This window comes from Centroberyx gerrardi, chromosome 19 (genome assembly GCF_048128805.1).
Source record: "Centroberyx gerrardi isolate f3 chromosome 19, fCenGer3.hap1.cur.20231027, whole genome shotgun sequence".
Lineage (NCBI taxonomy): Eukaryota > Metazoa > Chordata > Actinopteri > Beryciformes > Berycidae > Centroberyx > Centroberyx gerrardi.
Genome location: NC_136015.1, coordinates 18209600 through 18237522, shown reverse-complemented (window position 1 = coordinate 18237522; position 27923 = coordinate 18209600). Strand labels below are relative to the sequence as shown.

The 27923-nt window shown below is 42.5% G+C and overlaps 4 protein-coding genes and 2 non-coding genes across 8 annotated transcripts; 2 read left to right on the top strand and 4 right to left on the bottom strand.

The window, feature by feature from the left end:
- Positions 1-83: 83 nt before the first annotated feature.
- On the top strand, positions 84-7284 carry clic1 (chloride intracellular channel 1). Of its 2 annotated transcripts, none has more exons than XM_071910875.2 (7): positions 84-255; positions 532-594; positions 2013-2122; positions 2563-2688; positions 3037-3143; positions 4044-4225; positions 4433-7284. In XM_071910875.2, exons 2-7 carry the CDS (start codon positions 553-555, stop codon positions 4592-4594), a joined length of 729 nt encoding a protein of 242 aa, XP_071766976.1. In that variant the 5' UTR covers positions 84-255; positions 532-552; the 3' UTR covers positions 4595-7284. The 2 variants fall into 2 exon arrangements, with proteins under 2 accessions (XP_071766976.1, XP_071766977.1); XM_071910876.2 differs by having other exon boundaries at positions 241-314.
- Positions 7285-7371: 87 nt separating this feature from the next.
- Positions 7372-9908, bottom strand: LOC144542935 (uncharacterized). 2 transcript variants are annotated; one of them, XM_078290562.1, is made up of 4 exons: positions 9541-9908; positions 9189-9308; positions 7691-7951; positions 7416-7492 (listed from the first exon to the last, which is right to left on the bottom strand). In XM_078290562.1, exons 1-3 carry the CDS (start codon positions 9590-9592, stop codon positions 7740-7742), a joined length of 384 nt encoding a protein of 127 aa, XP_078146688.1. In that variant the 5' UTR covers positions 9593-9908; the 3' UTR covers positions 7416-7492; positions 7691-7739. The 2 variants fall into 2 exon arrangements, with proteins under 2 accessions (XP_078146687.1, XP_078146688.1); XM_078290561.1 differs by having other exon boundaries at positions 7372-7951.
- A 4513-nt stretch (positions 9909-14421) lies between these two features.
- On the top strand, positions 14422-22554 carry ddah2 (DDAH family member 2, ADMA-independent). Its single transcript, XM_071910885.2, has 6 exons — positions 14422-14532; positions 15680-16415; positions 17099-17287; positions 19183-19302; positions 20251-20394; positions 21536-22554. Exons 2-6 carry the CDS (start codon positions 16113-16115, stop codon positions 21653-21655), a joined length of 876 nt encoding a protein of 291 aa, XP_071766986.1. The 5' UTR covers positions 14422-14532; positions 15680-16112; the 3' UTR covers positions 21656-22554.
- Positions 22550-25949, bottom strand: rps5 (ribosomal protein S5). The gene is made up of 6 exons (XM_071910886.2): positions 25872-25949; positions 25017-25123; positions 24523-24732; positions 23940-24068; positions 23035-23133; positions 22550-22670 (listed from the first exon to the last, which is right to left on the bottom strand). Coding segments are annotated over exons 1-6 (615 nt in total). The 5' UTR covers positions 25873-25949; the 3' UTR covers positions 22550-22601.
- Positions 23216-23347, bottom strand: LOC139920812 (small nucleolar RNA SNORA3/SNORA45 family). The gene has a single exon (XR_011785065.2). It is a non-coding gene; the product is annotated as a small nucleolar RNA SNORA3/SNORA45 family (small nucleolar RNA).
- Positions 24815-24946, bottom strand: LOC139920813 (small nucleolar RNA SNORA3/SNORA45 family). The gene has a single exon (XR_011785066.1). It is a non-coding gene; the product is annotated as a small nucleolar RNA SNORA3/SNORA45 family (small nucleolar RNA).
- Positions 25950-27923: the final 1974 nt, after the last annotated feature.

Here is a 27923-nt window from a genome sequence, read left to right as displayed (position 1 = left end):
TCCTCGTCCTCAGGTTCCTCAGGACTTTTCTCAGGACTTTTTTCCCCCCCAGCCTCCTCCTCGACATCATCACAGCAAATCAACTCTTTGCTTCTGCCTTGAACGCCACTTGTTGCTCGCTGACTGAGACCTGAAACCAAAACCATCACCCGCTACCAGGAAATGGAGGAATGATGAGTGTGTAGCAGCAGAGAGGCTCGGACTGGGAGGGGAAACAACAAACTAGGCGTCAACGGCCACTTTCAGGACTTGAAGGTATAGCTGTGCGGATTCATTGTTATAAAATTTGATATTACGAGCCTTTTGAAGCCAAGGTTTGCTTTATCTGAACATTTATGATGCTTGTATAGCTGCTTCGATACTGTATTTGTTACTTAGTTGCTGACTTTGTAGCGGAAAATAGATTGGGGTGCGCGAGGCGTTTCCTATTCGTCTCGGTTATGTTAGAAAATGTTTTAATTTAGGCTACTTTCTGGCCTGCGCAACACAAACTTCTCCTCGCTCACTTGTCCATTTCTGTCTCCCCGAAAGGTTCGTGCACGAGCAGCCGAGATGAGCGACGAGAACCGACCGAAAGTTGAACTTTTTGTCAAGGTAAGCGATTGAATGACAAATCGCTGTCGCATCCACAAGTGACGCGCAATGGCGACATGCGTGACATGAATTTATTCAGGCAGTGAGTTCGTTATCTTCTTATCGCATCATCTTACTATGGCTAATGGCGCTTTATCGCGCACGTTTCTTTATTCGCAGCTGATAACTTATCACGGTAATGGGGTTTTCCTTGTTTGGGGACATGATGCCACTTTGATTTTGCAGCCACGGCAGTCTCTTCTGTTCTTTTATCATGATTTAATACACATGCCAGTTTGACCACCTTCGCTGACTCACCGGGTTTATGAACGACAGTACGGCTAATCTAATTAAGTGCACGTTAAGATCATGAACAGGCGACTTTAATCTATATTTAGTGTGTTGTCCAGGCTAATCTCGGGGCGTTGTCTTTGTCTCGCAAAAAAACATCTTCTATAATATAACCAACACGGCACTTTCTGCGGCTTTTTTTTTCTGCCTTCCTTCCCTCATGCTCTTACACAAGTTTCCATAATGATTCCTCTGTATGGACATGTGGGCCCAGCTGAGCCTCCACCTCCCTCTGTGTGTTTTTTTTCCTCTTCACAAGTGAAAGATGCTGTTGTAACTTCCCTAAATCCTGATGTCCGGTCAGCCTTCCCAATCAAACCTGCTACCCTTTCATAAGAAACAACCCCTGCCTGCACTTTGCTGTATGATAATTAGCCTACTGTATGTTTGGCAGGAGTTTCACGTGGGCGTTGGTTACAATGAGGGGTAATTTACCTGCCATAGCCAGCGCTGTAAAAGGCCACAGTAAAGATCCAGAAGGAGATATAGTTTGACTTAACATGAAATATTATGCTTTTAAAGTCATACAAGGCCACACTTTAGAGATGTATAAACATTGCATGAGTAGTACAAGCTGCACATGACTATAAGGATAGGCTGCTTACTGTTCCTCCTTTCAAGACTGAGTCAAATCAGCCAAACTGCTAGAGACACGTGCTGCTGGCTTGGATGGATCAAACCCTGTGTTGCAGTTTTCTGTGAGGCGGAGGATATTTAAGTAGAAGAGTTAAAGCAATAGCTGAACAGCATGCTTTTAACTCCTTGACTTCTTTGTTCTTAGTTCATTTTCTCTGTCATTTGCTTTCTTTTCTTGCTTCTCTGTTATTTGCTTGCTCTGTTCCTCTCCTTGGATATGGATTTCTGGCCATACTGTAGCTTAACAAATCAAGGATTACAATTTGTTTTGCCTATAAATAAGGTTATAAAGTCTCCACTGACTTTAAGGTTAACGTCGCGGTTAGGTCAAACATATCCCAAGTGCTGGGTGCAAGAAATGACCCCCCCAAGTGCAAGAAATGACCCCCCCCCCCCCCCCCCCCCCGTGCATGTTTATTTGTTTACAGCTGTTGTCTCTGTTGTTTTCCCAGGCGGGAATCGATGGCCAGAGCATCGGCAACTGCCCCTTCTCTCAGCGTCTCTTCATGGTGCTGTGGCTGAAGGGAGTCACCTTCGATGTCACCACAGTGGATATGACGAGGTGAACAACTTGGCCTTTCACTTCTTCTCTTTTTTTTTTTTTTTTTTTTTACTTTCACAGCCTTGCAGGTTTATGTATTGTCCCAAAAGTGGAATGTCGGCCCACTGTTTCAACGCTCCCAAATGTGCGATATGTGAACTTGGAGCATTTTCATTCAATTAATGGGTGTCAAAAGATATAAAGCTGCACTGGCATTGATTTTAGCGTAAAGCCAGGCACTTCTTAGTCACAACCATGTGAGTCATAGAAGTTTCCAATAAAAGTGAGGTTTCATATTTTCTCAGCTTCTTATTGTGTTTCCCCGATTCTCATTGCCTTTTAACCCTTTTTATTCTCACTCCCTCTCTCTCTCTCTCTCTGTCTCTCTTGCTGGATCCCCTTTCCCCTCTCTCTGACTCACGTCTCTCTCCTTTCCTTCCCCCCTCCCTCCCTTGCTGCAGGAAGCCAGACATCCTGAAGGACCTGGCTCCCGGTGCCCAGCCGCCCTTCCTGGTCTACGGCAGCGAGGTGAAAACCGACACCAACAAGATAGAGGAGTTCCTGGAGGAGAATCTCTGCCCTCCAAAGTAAATCTCTCCATCCATCTGTTCTCCGACTTTATTCGGTTGTTTTGCTTGCCTCCGACCTTTCCTCCCTGCTGTTTTGTGTGTCACATCCCCGTCTCTGTGATCCCCTTTGTCTGTATCCCATGCAATATTCAAATTTAACGATACTTTAAGATACAGCGTACATGCTTAGTATGAACGGTCTATGCTCTTCTTAGTCTAAGCTTTTCAAGATTTTACCGTCTCACTTTTCATCCAGGTGATTTTTTTGTTTGTGAAGAAACACATATGTATTCATATGCATGCAATAGCAGTATAATTATAAATATTATCCTGCTATAAATCATCATTCCCCTCTTTGTCGTTCAGGTACCCCCGCCTGGCCGCTCGTAACCCGGAGTCGAACACAGCGGGCATGGACGTCTTCTCCAAGTTCTCCGCTTACGTCAAGAACTCAAACCCCCAGCTTAATGACAGTGAGTGAGGCCTAATCTGCCCAAATTAGATTACAAGTAAAATTCGGATCTGTGAGGGTCTGGTAATTATAATTTGATACTTGATCCATGTAGGGAAACAGCAGGTGGATGCTTGCCTTTTTGCATTTCAGATCGTAATGAAATATATTGGAGGGAACCTTGTTTATATTCGGCGTATACGTTTGCATATGTATACCTAATACTATAAATAGTGTTTTTTCACACACACACACACACACACACACACACACACTGTACATCTACGCACACTTTACACAGACCCTGTTCTATTTTTGGGGGAATCTCAAACTGGTTTTCATCACACAAAGAGTTTTGCCTGTAACGAATGGCGCTGAGCTCCTTCTGTCTGCCTGTGACTGACAGAAAACCAGCAGGGAGTGTCTGTGTTAATAACATTATGGCCTGAGCTTTTCTGCCTCAGTGCCAGCAGGTCACCTGCTGCTCTGTGTGTTTAGCTCTGTGCTGGAAATGTCACTGCTGTTGTGTAAAAATTTCTAACCCCAGTTTTGGTATTTTTCTAGTTTCTGGTTTCTCTCTGAGTTTTATTGTTATTACCGTGTTTTAATAATCATCTGATTGATTATTTTAAGCATTTTACTGTCCCGATCCTGCTTTTAATATGCTTTTATCAGGTCCGCTCTACCTCTTAATATGTTTAATTTTTTTACTGGGTAATTTAACTGAAACTAAGGTCCATTAAATGCATTAAAAATCCATTGCATAATTTCAAAATTGAATTGCAATCAGCCTGAAATCAAGCCAGATTTTCTCTATTCTTGTTTACTTTTTGGAAATACAAACTATCCCACAGAGTTTTGATTATATACGTTTGTTTGTGTGTGTGTGTGTGTGTGTGTGTGTGTGTGTGTGTGTGTTCAGACCTCGAGAAAGGCCTGCTGAAGGCGCTGAAGAAGCTGGACGACTACCTCGGCTCCCCACTTCCTGACGAGATTGACGAGAATAGCGCCGATGACGTCACTTCCTCGTCCCGCCCCTTCCTGGACGGCCAAGATCTTACTCTGGCTGACTGCAACCTGCTGCCTAAGCTCCACATTGTCAAGGTAAGCTTTCGTTTTAAAGCAGCACAGCGTGAGCGCTTGGATGAATAGATTAAGTTTTTTTTTTAATCTCAAACGGAAGGCGTGCTGCGCTTTCTGTTTCTGTTTGTGTTTCCTGCAGTAACGAAGAAATGTTCCCCTAAAAAATTTCACACTCTCTCTCTCTCTCTGTCTTTCTCCTCTATTTCCCCCTCCCCTCCCTCTCCCCAGGTGGTGTGTTTGAAATACCGTAACTTCAATATCCCTCGCTCTCTGGCCAACCTGTGGAGGTACCTGGACGCTGCGTACGCCCGGGAGGAGTTTTCCTCCACCTGTCCGGACGACAAAGAGATCCACATCGCCTACTCCTCTGTCGCTAAAGCTCTCAAGTAGGAGGAGAAGAGGGGAGGGGTGCAGAGCATGAATACACCAGCAGAACCATACACACAGAAGCAAACACACACACAGGAATATACACACCCTCACACACACACACCCTGCGTTCACACTGCGAGCAACTTGGTTGATTCTATTCTGACCGATTGTGGGCGGGGAAAGAGGCTCGATCGCATTTATGTCATAGTCTCATGCAGCTACAAGTTTCAAACAGTCACATCATGAATTCTTTTTTTATTTAATAATGTTGCATTGTTTTGATGAGTCAAGATAGCTAACTTACCATCGATCGCAACGATGATTGTAACCGTCCTACTAACATTGTTTTTGAGAGGTTTGTTCCTGTAGTTTTTCAAATAAAAGTTGTAGAGAAAAGGGAAACTTTGAATGCCTGGAATCAACTTCTCATCCATTTTGCGCTTGCCAGGCTGAACTGTTGTTTATGGAACAAAGTCACATTGGTAGGGAAACGAATCTGATTGGCTGTTGATGGTCAATGATCATGAAAACTTCAGACATGGGCAACTTTTCTGGCTTGATGACCGTCTACACATCGGCCAGGTTTCCCTAGTTGCTCAACTCTATGGGAAATATTGATCGTGTTGCTCGCAGTCTGAATGCGGAGATGCACTCTTTGAATAGCAGATGAAGTGGATCCTCCCAAACACACACACACACACACATTGTACATGTACGCACACTTTACACACACTTAAAACTACAGCCTTGCTCGTGTACAGAGCTTCAATACCAGTAGATACACACTGTAAAGTTGGAAACATTTCTTTGGCTTGTTCAGACTCAGTAAAGCCTGAGTCTATCTGAAGCGTGCCATTGTTCCCTTCTTTATGACGAATGCCATATCCTTCATTTTGGTAAATCCTAAAACCGATGCGTCGATATGCAGATGCCCACAGAGCTGCCTGCCACATCAAACTGTCACCCGTACCTTCATATTCAGTCATCGCTTTGGGAAATACATTGTTTGTTTAGATGACAGACAGACATAACCAGCACCAGCTCACCTGCCAAGTGCCTTTTAAGGTATTCTTGCAATTACAGAAGCGTCACTTTCAGTACAATATATTACTCCACTGCTGAGGTATCAAGGCCTTTTACTGTTGAGGATCACAAGGGCACCGATCGCATATTTTAGTCACCTCGCACCTAAATGTAATAACTTCATATTGTTCATGGCCTGCAGGCTGGGACTCGCTGCAGGGACGTATAGCGGAGAACAGTCACAGAGGCAGGAAGTGATTTCAATAGACCTCTGCTTCCCCTTTCTGCTTTCTGCTGTCCCACACCAGGCGTGAAGGATTAATCAAGATTACCAAGCTTGTTTTGATCCGCTGTAAGGTCGTCTTGCCAGCGAATCACTCTGCTCTGCCTATATAATGTGTGAAGGATGTTTTTTTTTTGTCTTTCAATAGTGTAAGGAATCAAATTGTGAGCTTGTTGAAGTTACTCTAGATGAAGAAGTGAGGCGACGGTTGACTTGTCCGGGGCGCGAGGCCTGTTCTGTCATGAAGAAATGCAGGAAGTTACGCATAAGCACAGTTTTTCAAGAGGAAAAAACATCAAGAGCATTAGATTGATTAGATTGTATGATTGATTATGTAGTGTTTGCAGACTGACAGTTTGCATCATGTCTGCAATTCTCCTCAAAGTGACTTGAAATTGAACACATGGGAAGAACTGGAAATCATTTGTCCGTCCAACCGTAGTAGGAACTAACTGCAAGGCACTGTTTGAATTAAAATTTACAGAGGCAGTTAGCAGCCAAGATTTAATTTATAGGTAGTGCATGTGAACATTTTTTGTTGTGAGCTTTATAGTGTTAGCTCCTGGTAGCCTCGTTGCGTTATAAATGTCTCTCGGATCAAGGTAAAGCTCTGTAAAGCAATTAAACCTAAGTGCAATTTAACACGATTGAATAGGACAATCTTCTATTATCATATTGCTTTCATTATATTAGATATCTAATGTGAGCACTGTTGGTTATTTTCCTACAGAATTTTAATCACACAAGTTAAGCCCCATGTGTGTCGATCAAACCCATGAAATATTTGATTTGACTGAAAGATTAATTGTTGTGCATTTAATGTAATTGCTAAAGAACGGACCAACTTTCAGAATGGCTGTATGTTTAAAAGGGACCGAGTCTGTATAATTTCAATGCTGATGTATTCTTGTGTTTCTTTTATCCAAGCATGGAAGACTTGTTCTTGTTTGACTTTTTACTGTAAGACTAGAGACAATTTCAGGGAACTTTTAACTCACTTGTTACATTCCTTAAAATATGACCTTTATTTACTCGGTTAAATTTTCATTTCACTATTTCTAACTCAATTTTTTTTTTATCTTGCTGTCATGTATTGTCTTTGTTGGGAGACCCACATTGTGATTTTGACTAGCTGTTCACCCACTTCTGTGCATTTCCCTCCACATATTTTAGCCTTTTTTCTGCTCTCTTCCATGTAATCAACAGCAGTTGCACTTAAAGTCCACAGGAGCAAAATGTTGTGGACACTGAACCAATACAATTGACTTAGATCATTAATGCTGACGATCGAACTAATAGCACAGCTCAAAGTTTCTTTTATGTATTTTGTACCTCTTATAAAGACACATTCAATTATTAATATTCCAATAAAAACATCTTAAAAATAAATCCACCATTGACAGATGTGTTTTTATTCGTTTTTCTCCCCTCTTTTATATATGAGCCCCAGCCAAGAAGGCAGCATACAAAAAGGTACACATGAAATTTTTTAAGAGCAATGGCTTTAAACGTGAAATGAATTAACTTTTTTAAAACACATGTACATGGCAAATACTCACATATCTTTAAAATACAGCACCATTGAGAACCATAATGTTGGGAGGGCGTCTCTGAAAAGTAGTTTATTAAGGTTAAAGTTGCATTAGCATCACTATATACTGTTATAATTAATGTCATTTACTGGGCAGCCACTGGGACGCTTTCACTGTTAATTCGAATTATAAAAATGTAGGAATTTCCAAACCCTGCTGGCTCACAAATGTATGCACATGTGCCTCTTTTCCAGATATCTTTCTCAGGTGACTTACATCTTCAGTATGTTGTGTTGCACATGCCCCAGCTCAGCCTCTCTGCCTGTCAGGCCAGCAGCAGACAGAGGGCAGGCAGCAGGCAGAGCGCCGCCCCTCTCCAGCTGAGGGCAGCAGCGGGCCCGGCCCCGTTGCACAGGTCCGTGTCGCAGCAGATGTTGCTGTAGTTGAAGGAGAGGCCCGCGGCTTGTTTCTGGCCGCTCAGGCCGCACTGGGAGGCGACGGCACAGCTCTTCTCGTACAGGGTCAGCCGCAGAGAGCCTGCAGGGACAGGGGAACGAGGGGTTTTGGTTTTGTTTTGGCGCATGCAGCGATGGGCAAATGGTGGAGATTCACTGGTCAGACAGCATGTGAGTGAGTAAGTATTCATGAGTCCTGATGCTTACCTCACCACTCAAAGTTGGTATTTTATAACAGGAAATAATACTTTTGAATCTGAGCTTGTTATTTGACATCTTACAAGTTTTATTGTATACTGAAAAAAAATAAAAATAATAATAATAATACTCTCGCATAGAATTAGATTTGTGTCTTTAGTATAAAACAAAACATTTCAAATTGAGAAGAAAGAAAAAACGCAAAGAAAAATAACGATCTCAAGAGCAAAACTTAAGGAATAAATATTGCAAATTATTTCTATGTGAGTGCAAACTATCTACCTTTTAATTGATTCAAATAGCGATCCTCTGTTCATAGTTTTCTCTGCTTTGTTTATGCTGATCAGGACATCACCTTCACTCCCAGGATTTGCTTTTATGTTTCTGACACAAAACTCTCATGTGGGCGGGGCTTAGAGGGATGTGTCTCCTTTGTTTAGTGTGTTTTGTGTTGAGTGACAGCTCAATCACCGGGAAGTAGAAACTGCAAGGCAAACGTGCCATAAACTCGCTTAGAAATAATTTGCTTGCGAGAATTTTTTCCTGTTTGTTTCAAAACCTAAGTCTTAAATTTTGCTCTTGCGATCGTTATTTTTCTTTCCTCTCAGTGTGAAATGTTTTGTTTGATACTAAAGACACAAACCTAATTCCATATTCTCGCACTTAAGGTCAAGTCTGAATATGTCGTAACATGGATGATGTTGACACAAGGGAGTGTGTGTTTTTACAGCTTTTTGTCTCCTCTTAGCCTTTGATGAGACACACTGCCCCACCCACAGCCCTATTCTTAGAGATAATTTGACGGCATCACGGGCATTAGAGGACCGACAACCGGCTTGATGAGAAACCGGTGCTGAGGTTTGACCTGTTGAGCTACTCTCTTGTCTCGTGTGTTGTATGTAAGAGTCTAGAAAGGATCAGGCCTAATTGAAGGACGGCGCTCAATCCTATTCACAGACATTGTTCTGTAATTTGAGGCCATCATGCTCTAAATTCTCAGAAAACACTCTCATAAACAGAAGCAACACTCTCTCCCCCTCTCTCTCTGTCACACACACACACACACACACACACACACACACGCGCACACACACACACACACACATCGACCTGGAGCTCACCTCGTGTTCCCACCGCAGTGCTAGACAGGCAGCGCTGCCCAGCTGGGCATTCCTGAGGAAACTTGAGGCAGTCCAGAGGAGAGATGGCAGGAAACACACATGTGTAACAGTGCAAACAAGCTGAGGGGAAATAGTAGGAAACAATGGGAAATTCATTGTGAGACTTTACATTCTGCAAACAGGTCGCAAGTGATGAAAACCTTTTAAAAACCTTTTTGTGGAGGTCCGAAAACAGGTTTGAAGGCAGGTTTTACACTGAATCAAAACACATCCCTTAAATTTGTACTTTTGTCATGGTTTCAGTGATGATTACATTAAACAAAATCGTTCTTTCTTTGCATTTCCTACATACCTGCCAAGGGGAGACAACACAGGAATACGATGAGAAGTTGTGAACAAGACATGATGCTCCAAGTAAGAAGTCCTCAAATCGTTCTCAGTGCGGTTTTCAAGCTCTGCGTCCTTCCTGGTACCTTATAAGTTTCTCGTCCAACTAACTACAGTTGATCCGATGCGTCTTCCAACTCGTTCATAAATTGAGTTTCTCTTCTTTGTCCTTCTCTGCAACTTTGAAGTCCAAAACCACAGTCTCTCTCTTCTTGACCTCTGTCCACTGTCCTCCTTCCACTGTATTAAGGTAACAACTTCTCGAAATGTAATTTGTATCGTCAACCCCCTCACTTCACCTCCTACTCTATCTTTTTCTGTCTTCCTCAACTATTTCTCCCTCTATCTTAGTCGGGCCTGAGTCGGACACATAGTCATGTTACTTGGGCAGGCAGCGTCTCCTCCCTAAAACCTCTAATTTCATTTGGAGAGCAGCTAACTGTTTACAGCTGACATGCTCAACGAACACACCTCAACGGAGGAACGTTTGTTTTAAGAAAACGAGGAGCGAGCCAAGTCAAGAAATGTGTAGCATGGGTTATTCATTTATTATCTTATCCAGGATGTACCAAAGCGTCCTGCCTTTAGATCTATTTTGAGAGAAGTACACTGTAAAAAAAAAAATGTTTCAGTTTAAAATCATAAGGAATCCAGCTGTGTTGTGAATTTAAGTCTAGTCAATGGCAAAAAAATGAAGAAGTATGTTGTGTGTAAGGTCAGTGTTTACATTACAATACCACCTTCAGTGAGTTTCAACCACAACAGCATCTTAGTCACAGTTACTCAATGATCTGTAGTTCAAAAAATGACTGGAACACTGATACCATTTAGAGGAAGAGTGAGACAGAATTAGAGTAGAGAGAAGAGGAGTGTTGATGTGTAATGGAGTTGAGTGTGTTCAGTTAAACTCACTCCTACGCGGCATGATGGTGCAGTGAGCAGGGAGACCGGACTCCAACCAGAGGGCCTGGCTTCAACCCCCTGCAAGTTTTGGTTTTCAGGGGATCACTACGGTATTGCCAACAACAACAAAGATACTATCCTTTGTCCAAGTCAGATTGACACCTGTTGCGAATGTGTTTATGTGTATTTGTGTAGTGTCCACATTATTTTCCACATTAGTATCAGTCACAATACACTTTACATGTATGTTTATCATCATTATTTTGTTATTTCATTTTGTGTTGCTTCGGCAGCAGTGATTTGACCATCGTTCATGCCAATAAAACCTTCTTCAATTGAATTGGGTAAGAGAGAAAGGGAAGAACCAGTGAGAGAGAGAGAGAGAGAGAGAGAGAGAGAGAGAAGGAAGGAGAGGAGGAAAGAGCCACACAGTCAGAAAGACAGCCAGAGGGAGAGAGAATGACAGTGAGACAGAGAGAGAGACAGCATTTAAAAAAGAGAGACAAAGAGAGAGACACAGTCAGTACAGCAGAGATAGAGCATTTAAAAAAGAGAGACAAAGAGAGAGACACAGTCAGTACAACAGAGAGACAGCATCTAAAAAAGAGAGAGACAGCATTTAAAAGAGAGAGACAAAGAGAACGAGAAAGTCGGCACAGCAGAGAGAGAGACAGTCAGCATCTATAAAAGAGAGACAGACAGAGAGAGAGAAAGAAAATCAGCAAGGTGGCGAGAGAGACAGTCGGCATCTATAAAAGAGAGACAGACAGAGAGAGAGAAAGAAAGCCAGCAAGGTGGCGAGAGAGACAGTCAGCAAGTCAGAGAGAGAGAGAGAGAGGGAGAGTCAGTGAGCCGGAGACAGAGCCAGTCTAACTGAATTATCCTTTAGGGCCTAATAGGAGCCGTGAGGGCAGCAAGCAGGACGGTCTGCTGACAGCAGTCTTGTGATGGAGTGAGGCAGGCTCAGACTGAATAAGCTGTTTACCACTTGATTAATTACACAGCGCTCAGCCAGGCCAGAAAACTCCCCGGAAATGTTGACAAACACCCACCAGGCCCGGGCCAAGCAGTACTGGCAATAAAGTTTTCTGTGGTTTAGGTGCTGGATGGCTGGGTTTTGTTACTTATAGGACAATACAAGAAGTGTCAGAAAGTTTAGATCATCACAGTTGCGTATTTAAAAGTCATTTTGGTAATTAAGTGTGATTGACAACTTCCCTCACACTGTTTGAATTGTGCTGATTAAACTCACCTAGCGTCCCTGTACCATCCTTAACAGTCTGGCAACCACAAATCAAGTCACTGCTGTTGAGTGAAACGCTTTTATCTCCAAAATGTCCAACAGCCAATGTTTTTAGATTGACCACCATGCATTTTTGAGTTTATTAAAATGGATTTGAAAAGGTTTCATAAACCCAAGGGTTGCAGGATTTCCTCCAACCTTCAATTTAAGTTAAAACATAAAATTAACTACAATTGGAGTCATGAGGGTTTAACCTGACCAAATACAGGCCAAAAATGACAGTGAAGTTGCCCTCAAGTGCAGTTTAGGGATTAGTTTCCCTGCCACCAGTCCACACCGAAGCTGTTAGTGAGCAAAATTGCAAAACTGACCGTGGATCAGATCTTGACGGAGGGTTTAAGGGTGACTTCATCTTACTCACAACAACTAGAGCTAGTACGGGGCAGTAATAGCATTCATACAGCTTGGCGTCAGTACCAGCACAGCCTATTGAAGTCAATAGGAGTTTAACAGATGGACCACAGTTTTAGAAATGGTCCCTATGAATTAATTCCAGTAAAATCGTGCCCATTCAAGCCAGCGGTAATAGGATGGGCGGACCCACAGGAGGACAAAAATTTTGTGAATTCTAATTGTAAGGGGAGCGGAGAAGACCGTTTCCACACAGCACTGGAGTGGTGTGAGCCCGCTGATGCCGTGTTGATGTTGTGTGTGTTGGCTGAGGGAGCGCGGTGGACAGATGGTGTTCTTTAATCCTGTCTGTGCCCTCTACCTCGCTCCCTCCATCCCCTTTTCTCTCTCTCCTACTACAGCCACATCACATTTTCTGCCTCTCACGCTCTCACACGCGCAGATTTACACTCAGATTGCTTTTTCTTCTTGGTTTCTCCTTTGTCCCATGTAAGCTTTTCATCTCTCTCTCTCTCTCGTTCTCTTTATCTGTCTCTCTCTGTGTTGATGAACTGATCTGGCTGCAGTAACTCACTCCGGTCAGTAGAAGGGAATATTGTGCTTCCCTATGAGTCAAAAAGTATAGTCACATGCACACATGCATACGCACACAGCCATCTGTTACCTAGGATGTGTTTGTGCGTGTTTACATCCCTGCATGCCGCCCAAAGCCATATTGTTGCCAAATTGTTATATAAAAAAAAGTTTGATCAATAACACATCTGGGTATTAATTATAAACAGGGAGAACATTATGTGTTTATAAGCATTGCAGAGCTGTTTCCCTGGTGTCCGATGAGGCAAACTGTTTATCCCACAGTCTGTGCAATGTCCAATATCATTTGACCCACATTTCAGGAAAAGCCAGATTATATTTTTTGCTCTCTCATGCCACACAGACAAAGACAGACGCAAAGACAGACAACAACAATGGCTCTAACATAGCCCAGGCCTTAATCTATGAATCTGTGATCTCTTTGAATACAAGGAGGGAGAGAGAGAGAGAGAGAGAGATAGAGAGAGAATTGAAGGTGACTCACAATTGTTTAGACAGCCTGGTGAAATAAATCAGCTGTGAAATTGATAAGGTTAATGCAGCCATTTATTTAGACCGGTGTGGGAGAAGTGATAATAATATTGACTTATTTGATTTACTGCAACAGTCCCAGTTTATATCTAATGGGCGGATACAAAAAAGAGAGAGGAGGGAGGGAAAGAGGAGGAAGAGGAGGAGGGGTGGGCGTGGGTGGCTCTCTGGCCTTTTAGAAAAACAACACATCAGGATTAGGGGGGAAAATATGAATCCTTAATCCTGTGAGAAGACCTCATAGAAATACCCCAATCCCTCCTTTACTCCCTGTCCTGCCAGGACAGAAGAAACATGAGCAAAGGGTCAGAATAGCTGTGTAGGGTACAACAGTTATGCTAGCATCTTTAAATAAAAAAGGTGAGATGTGGTCAGTTTTTGGCCTGGTTACTCCAAAAATAATGTATTACTCGTTACTCACTTGAAAAGTAATTTACTTCTTTACTTACCACTCTCTGTTAGCGGTAATTCGTTACATTAATTTTCCGTTACGCACCCCAAATTGGCAGTTAGTTAGTCTCTCACCTTCAAAAAATCAGGCTGTTGTATCTCCTGTGAAAGACCAGGATAACGAATAGTGTTGATGTCCATTGTTTTTGTCGTCCTTTTGCTGTAACGTTATAAAATCACAGTAGTGGGATTACTTCAAAAGTGGAGAAAGTCAACTTTTATACCGTGTTTTGATCTAAGCTAGTTTAATATGAGAGGACGACAACTCCAGTTGACGAATCGGGAGATGGTGAGACTCGTAGTTTTTGGATAGTTCAACTGAAATTGTTGTTGTAATTCTTTACACTGCTCGTTACTCTTGGAAACGTATTCAGATTACTGTAACGCGTTACTATACAACACTTGAATCAGCGTGGACTGGATCCGGACAGGACGTGTGGGGGATGGGGGGGAAGTAGGGGATGAAAGGGAGAGAGAGAGCCGCGTCAAACCTCCGTCAAACCGGCCACTGATACGCAGATAAGACCGGAGGTTAGGCGAGTCGGGTTTCAAAATAAAAGCCTACTTGTTAGTCCAAAAACCGTTGCAACCCTGGAAGTAGTATATTACTGCAACCACGTTCCTTATTAAGAGTTTTATTTTGAAAGTTATAACCGGACGTCTTCGTATTTTGATTCTGGAGGGCTTGACACTGGTGGGTGAGAGACGGAGAGAGAGACAGAGGGAAAGAGAGAGAGGGAGAGAATAACGGGAACCGGTCGGTTTGGGAATAAAACACAAAGAGGGAAACGCGACCGTGCGTACAAGCCGCTGCACTTAAAAGAGGTAGGCGGGTGTCTATGTCCTTCTCTGTTATCTGTACAACTTCAGCAAATGTTAGTGATAGTTTGTAGGCTATAAATAGGTGGTACATCATCAGAAGTATTGAACTGCTGGGCGGTGCACTCCTGCAGTTTTGTTCTGCGTATGGCCGATGTTCGTATTGGCTACTGCAGCTGGACCTCAAGAATATCTGGAAAAGCCTTATGCGCAACTAAACAGTTATTGTTAGTGTTACTTTGTGAACCTAATGAAAAACAACTATAGTAATCATATAATGAATATTATATTGAAATATTATAATGATATGAGGCAAAAATAGCCTACTATAAAGTACAACAAGGTCTCTGTAAACTCACTATTGAGTACCACAGACACACTTCAAACCCCTATAGGAATATTATAGGAATATTATTGTGGTTCTTCGTTGAGGAACTCTCAAAAGCTTGGAGGTAATTCTCAGATACACTGTAAGCTTTTAGTGCTGCATAATAAATGAAATGCAATACTCCACACTTGTTGCGCTCGTTTTGAGAAAGGGATCGACCTGAATTTGAAGCACAGTTAGGAAACATCCCATCCTGTGCGTAGGGGATCCTTGTCCCGGACTGCAGCTTCACAGTGGGCGGCTGCTGAGGTTTACAAGGGAAGATGATAAAGGGGCAATTGTCCCAAATCAAACCCACCGCCCAAATATGGAAAGGCTTTGCAGCATATTGCAAGAGGCCATTGAAGAATGTTCCCTTTTAATCTAACCTTGAACAATGCTCCCTTGTCTACGTTGAGCTCTGCTATCTCTGCTGTTATTTCAGCTGCCTTTGGATGGTCCACTTTGTTGCATTTACCTTTCATTATGCATATGAAAGTTTGTTTAACTGGACTGCTTGTTTCTTCTTCTTCCCAGCCAGCTCACATCAATATTCTTCTTCAGTGCCATGAAGTAATCTAACTCTCCAAAATAATGATGCAGGCATTCGTCTCTTAGCAAACTAGAGCGGGATGTGTGGGCCCCGAAATATCTATAGATGTGTGCACTGGAGCTTGAGCAATTGATCGCTGCAGTTTTTTGGCCCGCTGAGCATTCATGAAGCAGTCTCCGTCCCATTGTGTCTGGCCTTATTAACATGTCCATCTCCTTTATCCTCTGTCTCAGGCTGTGACCACCAGACTGGATCTCTCCTTGGCGTCTGTGAGGATGCAGATGGGGCCTGAGTAGCCGGCGGAGCAACTGGCATGAGAGAAGGAGGGGAGAGAGAGAGAGAGAGAGAGAGAGAGAGCGAGCGATGAAGACATTCTCCACTCTCTCCGCCTGGATGACAGACTTCCCACAGATCTGCTGATTCGCCCCATCAGCTTTCTTTAGTGCTCAGCTGGTCTCGTAATAAAACCAAGCAGTCAGAAAGTTGGGAACACACACACACACACAATCCTCTTTATTCCCTCTTGCTTGTCTCTTGGCAGAACACACATATTGCCATTTCACTGGAAGAGCACCATTACCTGCTGTTAGAGAGGGCACTACCACTTCTTCTTACAGGCAGATTTAAGAAGTACACACACACACACACACACACTGTAGTGACATCATGGCTAACATGTGCCCATACGGCCGGTTCACCCACGCCGTGGTGCGGGGCATCCCAGAGTCCTTTGGGACTGCGGCGGGGGGCGACGGGCATGAGAACGGGGAGAACTCGGTGGACCTGGCCAAGGCTCAGCGGCAGTTCGGGGTCCTGACCGGAGCGCTGAGGCAGAAGGTGGGCCTGCAGCTGATCGAGATCCCCCCCGACCCCGAGCTGCCCGAGAGCTGGAGGATAGAGGATGTGGCCGTCATCCAGGGAGACACCGCACTCATCACCAGGCCCTTCAAACAGCAGAGACGCAGCGAGGTAACAAGGGGGAAGAAAATGACTTATAATAATCCATTGATATGCGTGTTAGTGTCTGAACCAGTTAAAGGCATAGTAAGTGAGATTTTTACTGCACCATGGCACAGAATGAGCATAATTTATCTGCAGGGGTTGATAGAGGTCTTGATCAATACCAGTGACTCAACGATTACTTTGCCAGGTGCTGAGATTTCTGGCTTCAAAATGTGCTACTTTTTTTTTTTGCCTACTTTTTTCTTTCTTTTTTTTTGCAAATACACATATTAGAATACACAGTACATATATTACACATATACTATACACAATACAATACTACAATGGTGTGATTTTTAATTTTTTTAGGTCTCCAAACATGTTGTACCTAAGAATCCATTGTTGAACTTGGAATTTAAAGACAACCCCAATCCTCCCATTTACTCCCCTTGGATTCATTTCTCTATGCATTTTCAACTCTCAGGGCCACATGTGAAAAAAGTATTTGAGTTAATCTCAGAATTCTGAGAATAAAGTCAGAATTACTTTAATCTCAGAATTCTGATTTAAATCTCAGAATTGTGACTTTAATCTCAGAATTCTGACTTTATTCTCAGAATCTCAGAAGATGAATTAACGACCCCTTAATTATGTCAAACTCTCATAGTAAGATAACTTCAGCATGTCTGTCTCTCTCTCCCCCCCCCCAGGTGGAGGCGGTGAGGAGGGTGATGTCGGAGCTCAACCTGACAGTGGTGGAGATGGGGGCGGAGGAGGGCGGCTCCGCAGGGGCCACGCTGGAGGGCAGCGACGTCCTCTTCACAGGGAGGGAGTTCTTCGTCGGCATCTCCTCCCACACCAACCACAGAGGGGCGGAGGTGCTGGCAGACACTTTCAGGGTGAGCGGCATGGAAGAGACAGGGAATGGATGATGCAGGATAAATGAATGAAAGACTGAATGAATGTATGAATGAATGAAGAAGACAGAAAATACAGTCGTGGATGTGGAGAAGTACCTTGGAGAAACTTATCTAATCCACAAACATTTTTCTATATCGCATTCAGTAGTTGTAGTGTGGATTTCTGGAGGGTAAGCTGGCTCTGTGGATCGGTATATAAGAAAACATAAGAAAACAGCTGATAAAATCAAAGCTAAACTTACCAAAAACCTTTAGCTGTAAAATAATCTTTGTTCATTTTTTTAGCTAGTGGAACAAAGACAACCTTCGATGCCAAGATGCTTGTCTGAAAACGAGCCCAGCTGCCAAAAAAGAGCAGGTGGCCATTTGTTGTATTGCATTTGGGGAATTATACCTTGTAAACAGTGATGAATGAGGCTGATCCATTGGCCAAATGATGGAGACCACACAGCGAGTCCCTTTAGGCTTGGCATGACCCGCCCATTAGTATTGATTCCCTCACTCCTCTTAAGTGCATTTTACACTCTTCTCTTTTTCTACACACACACACATACTTTTTATCTACTTGTGTTGAATATGTGTGTGTGTTTGCATTTGTGTACCTTTCTTTGTGTGTGTGTGGGTATGAGTTTATTGTGTGGGCGGCGGGAGGGTTTGTGTGGTGAGCAGAGGGATTAAAGAGAAAGATCATGGCCTTCCTTTGTACTTCTAAGCTCTTCTAAACACAAAAGAACATGATCCTCCAACAGTCAGTTCACTCCTTCACTGGCAGTTTAATATACAATGCTAGTTCTTAACAATAATCTTTTGAATTTGTATATTCAATATCACACCTACAGGCAAAAACACACCGCTGGGTGCAAAGGACAGCAATCTTCTAAGCATCTGTATCATGTTTCATGCCATTTGTCGCCAGGTTTTCATTTTTCATTCATAAAATTCTAGTGCACAATCCCTCACTTGTGCTGTTTACATGTTTCCAGTTAAACCATCTGTCAGTGTAATCATTTAGTCACACTGAATGCCTGTATTGCTCTTTATATTTTGTTGTTTAGAGGGATTCCACTGCAGTCTATCCTCAATTTGATTTATATCTTTGCATTTTTATTCTAGGCATTTATCTGACACTATTGATGATTGATTGACTTCAATATTTCAAACACACAATGTATTTTATGTGTCACAATGTATCTCACAGTGTATTTTAAAAACACAGTGAAGCATTATTAGAAGCTTTATTATTTCCAATATGGTTGTTAATGAAGCCTGTTAACCATAGAAACATTCAGTGTGTTCAAACTAGGGTTGGATGTTTTTAAAGGATGATACCGACCTGTAGCTTTGGATTGTAAAACCCCCCAAAATTACAAGGATTTGGTGTTTCCCCCAGAATTGTATTCTTGTCAAGGTGGAAAAGCCTCTGAAACAGCGTTAAGACCATCATGGGACACTAAAACTCTCCACTGAAAGCCACACTAATGAAATTCTTTCAGTTGGGTCAGCAGCTCCTGAAGGCAGGGTGAGGCAGGCTTCATTGCAGGTTTTGCAGACTGCCGTCCCTGAAGCTGTTGAGTGAAATAGTCCTGCATCACACTGGGATGATTTTGCATATCAGCCATAATAAAAAATAAAAAAACATATTCAGTAGCTGTGGTCAGGGACGAACTGCCATCATATCAGAAGTGGACAACCGACTAGCCTATATCCAATTTTTTATAAAAGGCCCATATGGCTTAATTATATTGGTCTAATTTTACTCCAAACAATGGAATTAGTCACCATTCATGAATAACCATAACTGCATTAACCCTAGTAGTAAAGAATTGTAAGGGACAATGTTCAGCTAAACCCTTTCACTGTCCCTCTGTGGTCAGGACTTCGCTGTGTCCACGGTCCCGGTGTGCGGTGGAGCCCGACTGAAAAACATCTGCTCCATGGGAGGTCCAGACACCATCATCATCAGCAACAATGACGGGGCCAAGAAAACACTCCGGGTCAGTGTGTGTGTGTGTGTGTGAATGTGTTTGTGTGTGCAATGTTTCCCACAGGTTAGTAGTTTACCTCAGCAGAGTGAGGTACGACATGTTCTTTTTTCCCCTTTATTCAATCTGTTGAAATATTGATGGCCTTGATCTCATTTTTCTTAGTTGTGTTTCTATATTTGGTCACTAAATTGACTATTGTAGTCCCAGTTTTGTGAAGCAAATATAAAATACATTACCTATGCTACCATAGGTTAGTGTGTTCAGTTTCTGTGCCAGTGTTCCAATTCCAACACTTTTCCTCATACCCCAACACTGCAACTGAAATATTACTGTAAAATATGTTAGACACATCTGTTCTGCATAACAATCTGCATAATCCTAACCCTCTAACCCCCCAAACAAAATCCCAGACTGTGTTTTTGAATTGTGGATGAGAATTTGGACCACGGGGTGATTATAATGGCTATAATGTGCGTTATAATCATTAATCATGTTGAGCAACAACAGTATTAAAAAATCACAAGCACTTATATCAGATATTGATCAATTTATTCCCTGAATATTGAAAATCATGCACTGCCCAGGCCCTAGAGTGTAGACATTACTCATGAGCCAACATTAGACCTAATTATCTGCCGTACATTTACCTCCCCTCCCGTCCAGATGTGCTCTCTCACGGCCCAGGAGAGTCTCTCCCTCTGTCTTCATGTTTCTCTCTGTCCTAATGTGAACTACACACACCCAGACTCCTGACTGCTAATGTCACACTAATGGCATTAGTGCTTTCTGTGTGCAGAACGCTGGGAGTGGTGTGCAGCAATATGTGTGTGTGTGTGTGTGTAGCTGTGGAGATGGTGCATCATAACACTGTGTATGTGTGTATGTGTGTGTGTGTAGCTGTGGAGATGGTGCATCATAACACTGCGTATGTGTGTGTGTGTGTGTGTGTGTGTCCAGATGATGGAACAGCTGACTGATCACCACTATGAAGTGCTCAGTGTCCCTGAGGAATCGGCAGCTAACTGCATCTACATCAAAGGCCCGTCCAAACTGGACTACCTGCTGCACCGGCCCGCCGAGGAATGTCCCGACAGCGTCTCTGTGAGCAAAACTAATCGTCCTTTGCTCTGTCTCTAGCTAAATTAATCCAATCCCTTTCTCTAGCTCAGAGCTCGGGTTCAAGACACCATCTCAGCTTTTTCTAATGAAAGGGGCATTAAGTGATCTATGAGCTTTATCGGCCTCTATCGAAGACCAGTAGAAACTGCAACATCTCCTCTTACACGAGTCTCTGCCACAGCTCTCTCATCCCTCCCGTCACTTTGATCTACGTTGACCTGAAATTGACAAATTCACAAGTCACATTTTCATAATACAGCCAAATAAGCTAGCGAATTCAAGCAGAGATTCAACAGAAATGTGTAGTGAAGAGGTAATGTATCACCATGCGAAATACTGGAATAATAATCATTCTTTGTCATTTACTTTTTTGTCTTGAGAACAAGGCTTTTTAGCCTTAGTAGCTGAAAAGTCTTAGGATGCTGGTCGCTCACTCGTAGCAGCGTCCTCCATTGCTGACCAGTTGAAAACAAAATTAGGTTATATTTAAAGGGCAGAGTGCCAGTGTGTATCGTATCTGTTGACATGATCAGATTTACTGATATGAAGGTATCTGATCAGGACAACAAAAGAAAAAAAATCAGAAAAAGATGGGGGAAGAGTTAAATAATAGGAAACAAATGTGAGTTGTGTTTAACAACCCTAAAACTTCCAACAATCCCATCCTTGGATCGTCTTTGTCCCATAGACCTAAAGGGAACTGAGATGAGTAATGTGGTTTCTCCTTCTTGCCCTTTTGCCCATTTAAATGTCATATTTGATTTATGTCTGATATTGTGTATAATGTATAGATCCAAGAAAGGAGAACATCAAGGTTTTTAAATGTTATTCCACCATGAAATAGCAAGCTACTGCATTTGTAAAGTCTATTCAACCAAAAAGAAAATTAAGGAACACACCAACATAAGCAATTACATTATTTTATACAAGCCACCATAGGCTGTAACAGTGATCTAATGTGCATAGTCATTTTGCTGTGTGAATTCCAGCCAGTGAAACAATTTTTTCCTTGCTCCCTTTCTGTCATTAGTCAATTATTTCTTCTGTTGAGCATGTGCAGTGCAGTCTGTGCCGATGATGTGACCGTGTGACTGTATGAGTAAGTTATGTTTCCTCCCTCCAGGCCTTCCAGAAGCTGCAGGACTACACCCTCCTCCCCACGGCCTGCAGCGAGGCCTCCAAGTTCGGGGCGTCTCTCTCCTCGCTCTGCCTCCTCATCAACAGAAAGCATACGTATTTCTAAGGAAAAACACTTTTAATCCTCAGCACATACACACAGTTTCCCTACTCATTTTCACAGCGGGGTTGGAAAACGCCTCTCTGAAACAGCTTTTAGGCAACGTCACACTAACGCTTTCCACTGAAATTAAATGCTTGCCTATTAGTTGTTAGGGGGGGGAAAACACTGATACGCGGCATTTGTACGACAAAGAATTTGATCCAGCTATAATGTGAACTAACTATTGACACAGCAGCCTGGGCTCAAGTTGAGTCCACAAGGCGTCCAGCGTGCGGTTTCTTTGCACAGCTGCCCCCCCTGCTGAAGGGAGAGAGCAGCATGCTGGTTTCCACACAAAGTCAAACAAAATTTATTCATGACACCACTGAATGCAGTTGTAGTTTCTCACTGTTGTAACTTGTTAAGTCGTTAACCACTCATTTCCCAGTTACTTTGAAGAGGACTTTGAATTTGCTGATGTCGGCAGCCAAATTCTTGTCTGTAGATTGCAAGAAATCTATTTGATCGGTGTCAGGACAGTGTACAGCCCTTATCAATAGTGAACAGTTTGTTAGAACACATTTCAATAATCCCTTCTCAAAAGCAGATTTGTTACTGACACTACAGTCTCATTTACGGTACGTGTAGCTGCTAAGTTTAGAAATGCAGATTTTTCCTCAATAATAGTGTTATGTTTTAGCTTTTGTATGTATAAATTTGTATCAAGTGTAGAGATGCCAATAAATTCAACTGACAACTATCACAAACCAAACATTTTCCTTGCTCATGTATTATCTATACGCTCATTTCAAACACTGTTCCATTTTGTACATCAAGAACTCCAAACAAGCTTCCCCATTAATGACATGAAAAGCAGTTTGGTAGACAGCAGTACAAAAACCACTCATGAAATCAACAGAAGTTTCTTCAAATTTATTTCGTGTTTTTTTTTTAGAAAGCAACAAACATATTAACGGTTGGACTTGGCCACTCTCTCCAACTCGTCCTTCTTCTTGATGGCGTAGGAGTTGGATGAACCCTGAATGGGAGGAAAAATATGTTTAATATACCTTAATTATTAACAAATGCCAAACATTCACAGCACAATAAAATACAAATGAAGAACAGACTGCCTGTTGTGTCTCAGCACTCCAATTACAGGTCATGTTTCATCTCTGAATTGATCAATGACTAGATGAGCGCATTATAAGCACTGGGAAGGGATTTTGTGCAATGAGAGCAATATACACAAAATGATCATATGTATGCTATGTGTAAAAATGAAGGTGTTGCACATATTGTCTGTTTAACTGAATGTAAATTGCGGAACAGGACCGCCCATGATGCACAACAAATGTGTGATGAATGGAGTGTGGTCATGTTGTAAGTGGATGAAATGTTACCTTGGCTGCATTGATCAGCTCATCAGCCAGGCACTCGGCGATGGTCTTGATGTTCCTGAAAGCAGCTTCTCTTGCTCCTGTGCACAGCAGCCAGATGGCCTGAGAGACGGGAGAGCGAGACATTAGTGGGTGAGACGGACCGACAAATTCACTTTAGTGGAATGAACAGAGCCTAGAAGTGTAATGTATCTGAGTTGGTGATTGGCTGGGCCACGACAGACTACAGCCAATGAATAAGCAAAGACATTTACTCTGCGAGCACTCTAGCACACCAGGACAACGGGCAGTGTCCAGGCGTGACTCTAGCCTCGCTTAACGCATGCAATACACAAGTGCTGAAACAATTAGTACATCAACAGGAAATTAACGGATTATAGTTTTATAACCTGATTAATCGTTTTAGTCATTTGTCAAGTAAAAATACCAAACATTTGCTGGTTACAGCTTCGCAAATGCTAAGATTTGCTTCATTTTCTCTGTTTCATATGATTATAAAATGAATACATAGGGTTTTTTTGGCTGCTAGTCAGACCAAGTACGCAATTTTAAGACTCACTTTGGTCCTGGTCCAATTTATAGACTAAATGATTGATCGAATATCTGATGATGATAATTTGCTCATAGTATTTCTGGGATTAAGGGTGCTTTATGCCAGACTTAACATAAATTGTAAATTCTATCTCTGGTTAATGTTCACTGCACTCAAGATGCATCCATCAGATACAATTCATGGCTATTGTCCAAGATACTTTCAAGCTTTACACCATCTTTACTCGAAGGAAAGAGGATTTTGTTGTCGAGACACTGAAGCAAAAAATTACCTGAGCCGTTTTAGAAAGACTCAGCATGGATGGGGTAGAGCAATAAAAGGCCTTAGCTGTCAATGCAGCATCTAGACACGTTACCTGGTTGACTCTGCGGAGGGGGGACACGTCCACAGCCTGCCTCCTGACGGTACCAGCGCGACCGATACGGGTGGAGTCCTCACGGGGTCCACTGTTGATGATGGCGTTCACCAGGACCTGGAGGGGGTTCTGAGGACAAAATGGGAAAGACATCGGATGGTCAGTCAATACATAACATCTGGAAATATCACTTTAAGAAAGACATTCATCGAAATGGATACCAGCTAAACTTGATGCATAGAGCTATTAGTAGCACAAGGCATTCTAATGCTTAGTTAAATTAAATGAGATTTGACAAATTAATGTAGATATATCAATGATGAAAAATGGGCATCAAAGGCCTCAGTCCCCATGAGAAACAAAACACAGGAGCTGCATTTAACCATAAAGTAAATATTCTTAAACCTTTTCAGTCTGAGAACCAAATGAGAAATTTTGTCCTAGCCTGGGATTCAAGCTCATTTAAAACATACCAATTCTTGTCATATGGAGACCCACCAGAAACGAGGCCACGGTCCAAGAGACACAGTTGTCATCTCTAAGGACTCAATGAAACACAATCGTCTCGTCATACTGTACGCACCTCCCCGGTCAGCAGGTGGATGATCTCGAAGGCGTGCTTGACGATGCGCACGGTCATCAGCTTCTTGCCGTTGTTGCGGCCGTGCATCATCATGGAGTTGGTCAGACGCTCCACGATGGGACACTGGGCCTTGCGGAAACGCTTGGCGGCATAACGTCCTCCAGAGTGTGGCAGGTACTTGGCGTACTTCTCTTTCACAGCAATGTAATCCTGTAGAGAAAAGGGGGGCACTTAATATTTACAGTTTATGCACCTTTGGGTGAAATCGTGTTGGGATATTAATGAGAACTGGTAGTGTATCTGAGTTGGTGATTGACTGGGTCACAGCAGACTACAGCCAATGAATAAGCAAAGATATTTACTCTGCGAGCACTCTAGCACACCAGGACAACTGGCAGTGTCCAGGCGTGACTCTAGCCTCGCTTCACAACAATAAACAGGTGATACAAAGTACTTTAACAGCTAGAAAAGACAACAACTCTCATGCTTCTCACCTGCAGGGAGATGTCATTGATCTGGACATCGTCGGTGCTCCACTTCCCAAAGAGCTTGATCTCTGGGGTCTCAGCCACGGCTGGGGCAGTCTCCCACGACTCAGTCACTGAGGATAAACAACCGTGGGTAAGTTGTAATGTTACAGGCTAAAGAAATCCACAGGAAAACCCGATGGCATCCAGGCGTCTGTGTATTTCCAAACTACGAGCAGTCTCGATCCTAGTGGCCATCGAGGTACTACGGAAGCTTTAGGACTGACTTTGGTTAACATTAGCTACATCCATCTGTCGGGCAAAGTCAGCCAATGCAACATGAACAGCAGGGTGTAAAGCTTCATTTCAAAATTTCTGCATATAGCTGGCCACCTTCACATAACCACAGCAAGTTTAACTGAAATTTCAGGACTCAAGTAAAAGCGGAGCCACACTTCCACAGTAGGGCCTGAACTGAAGCCTGCAACGGGTAACGTTAGCTAGCTTAAACCAAGGTAACCACAAGCTAGCCAAACGCGTGTAAACTACACGTCACATTTCCAATCACATATAGGATCAACTTTATAGCGAAAAGAGTGGATATATTGAGAATATGGGTGCGTGTAATGGGATATTGATTGTAAAAACTATCGATGGCCGGTCAGCATGCCGCATCCACACGTGCTAGCAGTTAGCCACATGCTAACGCACTACGCTGTTGTGCTCGGAGGCAACATTTAGTGGAAATAAAACAAGATTTCGGCCGAACTAAGATGCTTTTCTCTCATTTATCGTAAACGGGGATTGTTACCGCACCTATTTATCCGACAATACTCATTTTGATGACATCTGAAGCAGCAAAAAGGTGAATTTGTCACTCACTTGTGTCTGCCGTTCTGTACAGCACTTCTCAGAGACGGAAAAGGGCCTTCATGGGGCGCCTCGTGCAGATATCCGGTGGGCTGGTGGGGTACTTCCGCTGCGCAGGGCTTTTATGTACTTGTAGTCTTTTTCCACAGAAGAATTGGATCACCCAGTTTCCTTTGGTATTGGAATGGGGCAGGTAACGTTAAATGAAGCAAGAAGCCACGAGACGCCGCGTGCTTTACAGTGATTTTGCAACATCTTCGATGCGATGTTAAAGTGGAGTAGAGCTTTTATAAAATGGAAGAAAGAATGCATTTATGAGTAGCCTGATAAAATAAAATGATTACGTTTTATCCTTCCGCCAAGCAAACTAGTTCTTGAGCAGTAGCTAAACAAGCAGCATAAGTACAACACATAATCATAACATATATAAATTTGGTGCATTAAAATAGTTATATTAATCTTTAAATTAACTCTTATGTGGTATTTTCAATTTCAAACGTCACTCAGCCAATCACAGCTGAGGACTACCCCTTTCATAAAACTGAATAAACCAAAATAGCTGTTCAAAACTGTCATCTTTATTGAGGATTTGACAATTGAAACTTTCCATTTACAGACCATATACTGTGAATCTTGTAGAAATTGTATATTATTTTTTGCAACACTTGGTTAAAAAAAAAAAAGTCTCCATGCCTACATTTGATGTCTGTTAAGACACCAAAAAACTGAACAGAGGAGGGCATCCCTTAATTCCATAACAACTTAGGTCAGTTCATTTGTACAAGCATACATAAAACCAAGAATGCAACATTAATAAAATACATATACATAATACTGTAAATCTAACAACTTGAAAACATTTACAAAGGATTTTCAGCAAATCATCCCATCTTCATCCTTTTCCCCTCATGGTTCATATCTGGTTAAATCTGTAACCATTTTGTGCAATTCCCATGGTAATTCACTTCTTCACTTTGACACACAACAGATATTTCCCTTCTTTGTCGAACACCTATAATACAACAGACAGGCATAAACATTCAAAATATCGCAAATAATTAAAATCAATCCCTTTCTGACAGAGACAGACGAAGAAGAAGGTTGCTCAAACGCCTGAGATATCTAAATGCAATGGGAGGTAAAGAGTGCCACGTACAATAGTTTGGTGGACAGGTAAACGCTAATATAGCACTGCCACTCTCCGGCTTCTCTGCATCCGTCTCTACCCCACCATCCCCTCTGTTATTTATTTTTTTTAGCACCATCACTAAAGGCAGTGTGTTATAGCACTTCGGTTTGGGAAATGAAACACTGAGGTGTGTGGGAAATAGTCTACATTTAAGGCTTGATCTACTACAGCGATAGCTCAGAGAACAGCTGAAAAAGCACTGCATGACAATGATAACAAATGTGATATTCATGATCCGCACACATTAAAAAGGTTTGTGGGTTAAAACACAGGGGGGGAATTACACTCTCCGGGATTGAAAAAGAAAACAAAAAAGATACAAATCACTCCATCGTTGAGATGAGCGGGGCAGTGTGTGTCTGTACATGTAGACAGGATGACAGAACGTCGCTCAGGCACTGTTGTGTTGTGTTGTAACTTTTTGAGGTATGTGTGACCAAACACACACACACATACACACGCAAGAATGTATGTATATGTGGGCTCGACGTGTTAAAGTTATAAACCGTAACATGTTCATATAAATAAATATCGCCGATTGATGTAACACAATAGCGATTCAATCTAAATCCAGTTCATGAAAGCTTTTACATTTCCCGTTCTGGGTCTTTTCTGTGAAAAATCCTCTGGCAGACAAGGAGTGATGTGTGTTATGTTTCTTGCAGCAGCAACAGTGGTTTGTTTGAAATGAAGAAGAAGAAGAGGTCGGTAGTTCGCATGAGCACGACCAAGAAAAGGCCGGTACCTACAGAAACCCAAACCTAATCAACAGAATATAAGGAACAAGGACACACAGGGCCATAGATGCGAAGCAGCCTACACAGTTCAGCAGCCTCCTAACGGCCACTAGGGGCATACAGGCTAACTGTGAATGA